Genomic DNA, 8,300 nt, shown 5'->3' with positions numbered 1-8,300 from the left:
TTTGTTGTGCGTCGCACGTGATTCCGCTTCAACGACTTAATTGATTTCGATGTTTGACTGCTCAGATTAGCGCCTATTTAATTTAGGGGTGCGTTTAATAAATGTTTATTATTGTTTTTCATCACTTGATTAGGCCATGGAGTGTGCAGCGCCTTATATCAAATGAATTTTACCTAACCCTTGCAAGATGGAAATACAGATTACGGAACAAAAAAATCTGTGAAGAAATAGTTAGTTGTTTAGAAGACAATTTCTATTTTTAGCTGCGCAATTACAATAACCCAGCACTTATTTTATAGATGAGTTTGTAGTAGTTCGTGAACTGAGTACAGTAATTAGGCTCCATTACATTGGAAAAACCATCAAGATCCGATTGTCGAATGGTGCGCATGGTCAACTTGAACATTGTGCGAGACATTATGCAAACGCTGACGAAGCACTGTGGTCCAGAAATGAAAAAAGGTGGTCAAAAGTCATTTTCTCATAAACGTTACATTTTAGAGCAATATTGTCTTGGAAAAAGTTTTAGAGTAAAAAAAGATCCTTCTTTGGACATCAACAGATCCGTGATTAATCCCCCTACAAGTGAGATAAAAAAAATATTTTCTCTAAAACTCAATATTTTTTATCGCCGTCTTTGGCAAAGTTTTCCAAAATAACATAACAAAAAACTTTGCTGAAGACACTAGGTAGCTATTTCTCAATCTTACTGAGCTATCTGATTATGTGCAATGATGGTTAAAAAAAAGGTTTTTGCCGTTGAAATTCATATTTTATTCCACTATACCTCTTATATTCTTACTGAACTTTTAAAACAACATCAGACCGTTATTTTTTATATGTTACAGCAGATTTTATTTGATGATAATTAGGTTTCTTTCTAATTTTCCTGCCAAAAAATTTACTTTTGACAAGTAATTATCGATTTTCTGCCGTTTCCCAACACATTCCACGGCGAGATTACCACCAATTGAATTGTCCATGTGCTCTGCACACACGGCAGTTAAAATTTCTTGCAGAAATTTGCAGAAACTTATAAAATCATTAAAACAAAACAACTTTAACGTGAGTTCATTTAAGTCATGTTGATCAATAGCGGATCTTTGTTGCAAAAAAACAAAGCAAGCTTTGCATTTTTACCTTTGATGCATCTTTTGAAGTATACTCGATGTATGTAAACACGTGGTTTTTGAAAATTCAAATTTCAGCTCAAATATTCCCGAATAGGTGTACCGCTCATATAATTCATCTTTAGTAGGCAACAATAATAATTGGTTATTGTTTACATGCATTGATAATACTTCAAAAGATGCATCAAAAGGTAAAAATGCAAAGCTTGCTATGTTTTTCGCAACAAAGATCCGATATTGATCAACATGACTTAAATAAACTCACGTTGAAGTTGTTTTGTTTCATGATTTTATAAGTTTCTGCAAATTTCTGCAAGAAATTTTAACTGCCGTGTGTGCAGAGCACATGGACAATTCAATTGGTGGTAATCTTGCCGTGGGATGTGTTGGGAAACGGCAGAAAATCGATAATTACTTGTCAAAAGTAAATTTTTTGGCAGGAAAATTTGAAAGAAACCTAATTATCATCAAATAAAATCTGCTGTAACATATAAAAAATAACGGTCTGATGTTGTTTTAAAAGTTCAGTAAGAATATCAGAGGTATAGTGGAATAAAATATGAATTTTAACGGCAAAAGCCTTTTTTTTAACCATCATTGAACATAATCAGATAGCTCAGTAAGATTGACAAATAGCTACCTAGTGTCTTCAGCAAAGTTTTTTGTTATGTTATTTTGGAAAACTTTGCCAAAGACGGCGATAAAAAATATTGAGTTTTAGAGAAAATATTTTTTTTATCTCACTTGTAGGGGGATTAATCACGGATCTGTTGATGTCCAAAGAAGGATCTTTTTGTATTCTAAAACTTTCCCGAAGACAGTATTGCTCTAAAATGTAACGTTTATGAGAGAATGACTTTTGACCACCTTTTTTCATTTCTGGACCACAGTGCGAAGGATCGATTTCCGCTGTATCTTTATTTGTAGGAATAAATATAAATACTAGTTTCCGCGGTGACACAGTTGCGGTTTCGGTTGTTGTGTAGACGTGTATACGAGTGGATTATGCTGTTATTGTCATGGAGCTAACTAACCTAGGCAACTGGCGCTACTGGAAGATGATCACCCTGCGGCTGGAATCCGTTTTCGTCGGCAATGTATCTACAAAGCGTATGAGGAAAACCAAAACACAGTTAGTTAGTCGTGGTTTGCGGATCTCGTGTCTGAAACACGATAGGATGGTCGGACATGTTCATGAGCACATGCGGCGTACCTGAGCGTGTAGATTTGACCGTCTGGAGCAGTGTATTGAAACGAACCAGTTTGGACCGAAACAGGGACCTCTTCTTCACCGAGCTGACGCCCCGTTTCGTCCGTCTTTGGGACTCGCACTCGCTTGATGGTGCCCTGATCCTCGACCTTGATGCCGTTACCGGTCTCGAAGCTGCAATAGAAACACTGTTGACTATCTATCTACTAGTTGTGGATTGTATATTTTTTCACTAACGCATAGCTGAAGCTGCCATCCGGTTGAATATCGGATGTTTGATGGACAATTGGCGTGTCGGCATCGGCGGTGCGCCCCTGGGGTGCTGCTTGGGTAAAAGCTAGCACCACAACAAGAACAGCAATGATCATCTTCATATTTCGTTTATTGAGGTTCTAAACTACTTTTATGGCACGAATGTTTCTTAGATAACACAAACGGTACACTGCGACTTTGGATCGGTTTTGGTAAGCTTTATATATGGCGGGTGCGTCTGTACACTTGTCTATCGATCAAGCCAGAAGTCACAAAAAATCCTAGACAGTGAAGATTCACCCGGTTTACTACAGCCGGTAGGTACCTACGATAATAGTAAGGTGGAATTTGCGGTATTTGTTTGGATTTTCGTCATTCAGTTCACACATATTAAGTAAGCATCTTTTCTGTTTGTCTCCGGTTTCACTAAACTTCATCCCGCCACCGGGTTGATGGTTGACGGCGACCGGTGGCATGTCAATAAAGCGTGGCGGTGCTGGCAGTGGTTTGAGAAAAGCGACCAGACCGTACCAGCTGAGGACAGGTCAGCGTTATTGGTACATGTACCAGTACGACGCAATATTTCGTATTATGTGATAGGGTGGTGTTGATAAAACCTAATTTGCCGTTGCGGATACACTGTCATTACAGAACTAAAATAATAATTTTTTAACATTATTGTCTCTATAAGATATTCCACACTTTCGGGGAATTTCTGCTCATGAAAGCGTTTCCATGAAATTGAATCTCATTCGGAACAACCCACCTAGGGATACGCAGATGTCAACGTACAAACACAAACCGGGCGGCCTCCACATTTTGCTGCGCATCTCCTGCGCTGCTGTTGAGCGCGCGCTCGAAAATACGATAAGGAAATCTCCGATACAAGCTGGTGACTTAATTTTGCTTATGCATCTCAATTAGCTGCATCCATGCATGGAATGATCGAATGAAGCGCGGCTTACCAGGTGGTAATTAGCATAGGAAAACTTTACGAATCGGTTTGCACGAGGTTGTATATTTTTGGAAATTTGACATTTGGGACTGCCTGAGATCACGCTATGGGAGCTGCGCTGGTGCAGCAAGATTGCGCAAAGTCTGTCGACAAGCAGCAAGGCGCTATTGGGCCACGGGCATTCAATAGCCTATAGCCGAGGGATAGCTAAAAAAACGAAACGAAAATCGCGACTAATTGGGTGGGAGAGTTTAACGAGTAATCATACAGAAATCTTTTGCTGTGCTGTGCTCGCGATCGGAATGTTTTCAACGGGCCCTAGTACTAGCGATGAATTTGCAATGGCTGCGATGGCGAAAAATCTCGGCCTGGTAATCAAATAGAACTCACGAAGGAGCTGCCATTTGTCCGGAGCCCTTCGGAATTGAAATTTTTCTGGGCATGGACTTCGTAGAACTCCCTTTATGTGGCTCGTTGTTGCATGCCGGTTAGATATAAATATGAATTAGGACCATTGTGGGGTGCAGTTTAGAGTTGAGTTTTTTACCGTTCGGTACTAAATTGCTGCGAAGAGGGTAATTGATATTGGAAGAAAGGTTCGATACTGAAGAGGAAGTAAATGTTAAAGTGAAAGGGAATTTAATGATGAAAGTGCTAGTGCTGCTGGGAATGATATTGGTCGTTAGTGGCCAAACGAGACCTACGCCAAAGTTCAAAGATATTCCAATAGTTGCGCATGAAAATGTTTTAGAAGTAGACGGAAAATTTCGATACAGGTATTAAGAGTGAGCAAAGCAAAACAAAATGTTTGATCCCTATTACGAATTACAGTTACGAAGGTGGTGATGGAACTCGTGCCGTCCAGGATGGCCAACAGATTTTTGTGAACAACCAAGCGGGTACTGCTTCGCACGGACAGTACACCTATCAGGTCTAATTGAACGAGGAATAATATTTGCAGTCGATAGTTATTCGAGTTATTTTCACAGGGTGATGATGGAAAGACCTACAGTGTGTCGTACACAGCAGATGAAAACGGATATCGCCCTTCAGCGGAACATCTTCCAACACCACCTCCCGTGCCGGCACCGATAGCCAGGGCGTTGGCGTATCTTGCTACGTTACCACCGCAAAAGCAAGAGAACATAAGAAAATTCTAAACAGAAAGTGGCTAAGTTAGGTTTGAAATTTTCTTATTGAAGAATTTGTCAACAAATTTATACACAAAATTTGGTTCTGCGATGTTTGGTTCATATGTTTTGATCTATAAAAATTTGTCATGCTCGAGAAAATAGAAATCGAACCTTTACAAAAACAAAAAAAGTGATTGGAGCGGTCTCAAGCATAACATCTAAAAACTAATGACTAGGAATACATTCAACACTTTTGTCAAATTCTGCTATTTTTCATTATTTCTTGAATATTATCCTCACCATTTGTTTTTCATTTGTCAAGACAAGTTTGCATTTGATTAGATATTGTGAGATTTTGATTGATTTCACAAAATTTTATCAACGTCTAAATACTGCGGATGAAACTTCTGTTTGGTAAGTAGAGAGTAAGTGAGTGAATTTCTGTTTAGTAAAGTAAAATTGTAAAATTATAAAACGTAAATCAGACTATATTATATTGCCTTTTCTCTCCTTTTTTATCACATTCTGGTGGAATTTACATTTTTTTTAAGCGAATTTTATTCAGTTTTGATATTTTTCTATCAGTCATATATGTGCAGAACAGCTCTAGCTTTCTAGCTTACCTAATTTTCAGTAGTAAAAAATCACAGGTACGTTTTTAAGTATTGCTAGGGGGAAAATCACACTCTAAATATTTTTGTATCTAACTGCTAGAATTTAACGAAATGTGTATTAAGCCAATAAAGTGGTAAGAATTGTGATAATACCGAATCAAATTTTAGGTTTAAATTTTATTCGAAGAAAATAATGACAAACTGATTATCGATCCAGTGCCATATCCAGAATACGTTACCATGCCACTCGGTCTTGGGTTGCTATCCTCCAGTCACTTCTAACATCTATTACGCGGGCATCCTCGTCGACAGCACACATCCAACGAGTGCGGGACCTACTCCGAAGTCATCGAGATTCCTGCTTAATATAATTTTTCACGGATCGTTCCTGCGGTACTGTAGCCTGCCGTGTTTTATTCGTTCGCTAAACCCGACGATTTGTATGTCCGGTACACTTCGTGGTTCATTCGTCTGCGCCAAACACCATTTTCTTGGTTGCCGTTGTGCAAGACTACACTCAAAAACATCAAGAACTTGTCGATCAGCCTCTCGGCCATAGAGGGCCATCTGGAGAATCAGTGTTTTATAGAGTGTTAGTTTTATACCGTTTTGCAGGCTGCGGAGCCTCAGCTGAGTACGCAATTCGTAGAAGGTTATATTTGTGCATTATCTGCTATAGGTCATTTCTGTTAACTGAGTCGTACGCAGCCCTAAAGCCTATGAACAGATGGTGAATTCTCGAAATTTATCGAGGATTTATCGCAAGGTAAACATTTGGTCCGTAGTGGAGCGTCCTTCTCGAAAACCACATCGGTACTCGCTAACAGGCGGTGGCTTTTTTTTGTAGATCGGGCATATGAGCCCCTCCAACCAGTACGAGAGCCATTATTCATCAGCCCACACTTTCAATACAGCTGTTCGCTCTCGGCTGCCGCTCTTTTCAGCTGCCTCGCAGTTCTTCGGCTCCTTAACTGCTTTCTCCACCTCATTCATGGATGGTGGATCCACGGCTTGTCTATCATTCTCAATATCAATCCTGCTTCTTTTGACGCCTCTGTCTCCCACGCCGTTCTACAGCACCCTCCGACGGATGAACAGAACCAAGCCAAAGGCCACAGCCAACATGTGACCTTTTTTTTGACCATTTATTTGACACGGCAAAATACAATTTAATGTTTTACGGAGCCAACTATATCTAATGCCTTATGGTCTAAAATATCTTATAAGCTAAAAGCAAATTTTTTATCCGCGCTGCCGACTACGAGCTGAATATGTGACCTTTGGCGCGATTCTTTTCATCCGTCGCTCGCTTGCACTCAGCGTCAAACCACTTATTGTACGTACCAACAAGACGGAAAAAGTCTTCCTGCCCGACTTGCGTATTTTCATCCCCGGTGACGATCTTTATGACATGTCCTGGGCACCCACTGTACGTGTTCTCCGGGTTAGACGCTGTTGCATATCGCCTCCAACATGGGGACACAAGAGCGATGAGGTGAAAATTCCAAAAAAAAGTACTGTCGTAATTTGTGGAAGACGCCATAAAGGCCAGAAAGAGCTAACATAGAAAATGATCGCAATTTAACCCCAAAAAAATGTACCATTTTTATCCGTGTGTAAAAATTTATGAAAAACTGGGTATAACTAGCTTGGAGTGTATTATTTCCATGTGCAAAATTTCATAACAATCGGTTCAGTGGTTATTGAGATGTCATCGAGACAAGAAGAAGATCGCCAGAGAATTTTGTGCGTCGTTAGGGAAAGTCTGACTGCGACCATGCGATGGAACGGAAGACAACTGGGAATCACCCATACAACTGACTCGGGTGGTAAAAACGTTTAACCCTTTATGAGGCAGTGGCAACTTTATTGCCACCAACAAAATATTTTCGCTGCACTAGGAGTATTGTTTTCGAATTGGGCTTAACCAAAGACTTCTAAAGGTGTCTTAAAACACTTCAGCTTACTAGAAGTGTACAATATTCATTTTGGGTTCATTCTTATGTAAATAAACCGCGATTTCAGAACGTCTTTAGGAAATTCATTTTTAATTTGATGAAAATCCAACAAATTGGCAAATTTTTCACCAGAAACTTTCAATTTGGTACCTATTGTGTTAGATTATGAAGTTTTTTGTTGAAATACATGGCGTATTGACAATTTTCAAAATTCTTCCTAATTTTTTTTTTCAGGATACCACTTGAATATCTCTTTACTTCGATCTTTCCCAGTGCAAAATAAATCGGCCAAGGTGTTTAAGAACGAGTTGGAGTTGAAGAAAGAATGGATTTGAAAGTTGAAGAAAGAAATTGACCAAAAAGGTCGGCCCCACCATTGCACAAAATGTAATGAGGGGTCTTAAAGCATCGCTTTCAGCGATGGCAAGAAAATTGAATAAAGTAATATTACGAAACATAATTCAAATGTATTAGTTTATTCCCTGAAAGTTTCAAAAAAATCTAACTTAGGATAAATTTTGAACAATTTTGTCTGGAGCGTTTTTTTTCGAGTACAGACCTTAAACTCAGAACTGCTAAAAAGTGCAGCTAAGGGCAAGAGAAGGCGGAAAAAGAAATGATCCAAAATTGAGTTCGGAATCGCCGAAAAGTGCCTCTAAAGGTTAGAAAAAGCTAAAATAGAATAGAATAGATCCCAAATTGAGACCAGAACCTCGGAAAATTTTTTCTAAAGTGCTTCTAAAGGTCAGAAATGGCAGAAATGATCCTCAATTAAGCTCATAATCGCTGTAAAGCGCTCCTGAAGAGCAGAAAAGACCTAAACAAAAACAATCCCTAAATAAGTTCAAAATCACTGAAATCTCCTTCTTAAAGGCAGAAAAGGCCAAAATAGAAAATGATCTCAAATTAGGCTCAGAATTGCCAAAAATTGTTTTTAACGTTTGCATAAAAAAAATTGATAAATATTACCAATATTTCATGGGTTTACCTCCACACGCATTGACGAAACTACCCAAGCAGCATCAATCATAGTCATCCACGAGTCAGC

General features: G+C 39.1%; 2 protein-coding genes across 2 annotated transcripts; one reads left to right on the top strand and one right to left on the bottom strand.

Moving 5' to 3' along the window:
• Nucleotides 1-231: 231 nt before the first annotated feature.
• On the bottom strand, nucleotides 232-2,799 carry LOC129729923 (cuticle protein CP14.6-like). The gene is made up of 3 exons (XM_055688837.1): nucleotides 2,578-2,799; nucleotides 2,344-2,514; nucleotides 232-2,231 (listed from the first exon to the last, which is right to left on the bottom strand). The coding sequence occupies exons 1-3, from the start codon at nucleotides 2,712-2,714 to the stop codon at nucleotides 2,165-2,167; spliced, it is 375 nt and encodes a 124-aa protein (XP_055544812.1). The 5' UTR covers nucleotides 2,715-2,799; the 3' UTR covers nucleotides 232-2,164.
• Nucleotides 2,111-5,386, top strand: LOC129729922 (endocuticle structural glycoprotein SgAbd-3). The gene is made up of 3 exons (XM_055688836.1): nucleotides 2,111-4,323; nucleotides 4,379-4,478; nucleotides 4,537-5,386. Exons 1-3 carry the CDS (start codon nucleotides 4,190-4,192, stop codon nucleotides 4,705-4,707), a joined length of 405 nt encoding a protein of 134 aa, XP_055544811.1. The 5' UTR covers nucleotides 2,111-4,189; the 3' UTR covers nucleotides 4,708-5,386.
• The last annotated feature ends 2,914 nt before the right edge of the window (nucleotides 5,387-8,300 follow it).

The sequence above is a fragment of the Wyeomyia smithii genome, chromosome 3 (assembly GCF_029784165.1).
Source record: "Wyeomyia smithii strain HCP4-BCI-WySm-NY-G18 chromosome 3, ASM2978416v1, whole genome shotgun sequence".
Classification (NCBI taxonomy): Eukaryota; Metazoa; Arthropoda; class Insecta; order Diptera; family Culicidae; genus Wyeomyia; species Wyeomyia smithii.
Note: the sequence above shows the minus strand (reverse complement) of the source record. Positions and strands in the feature narration are given on the sequence as shown.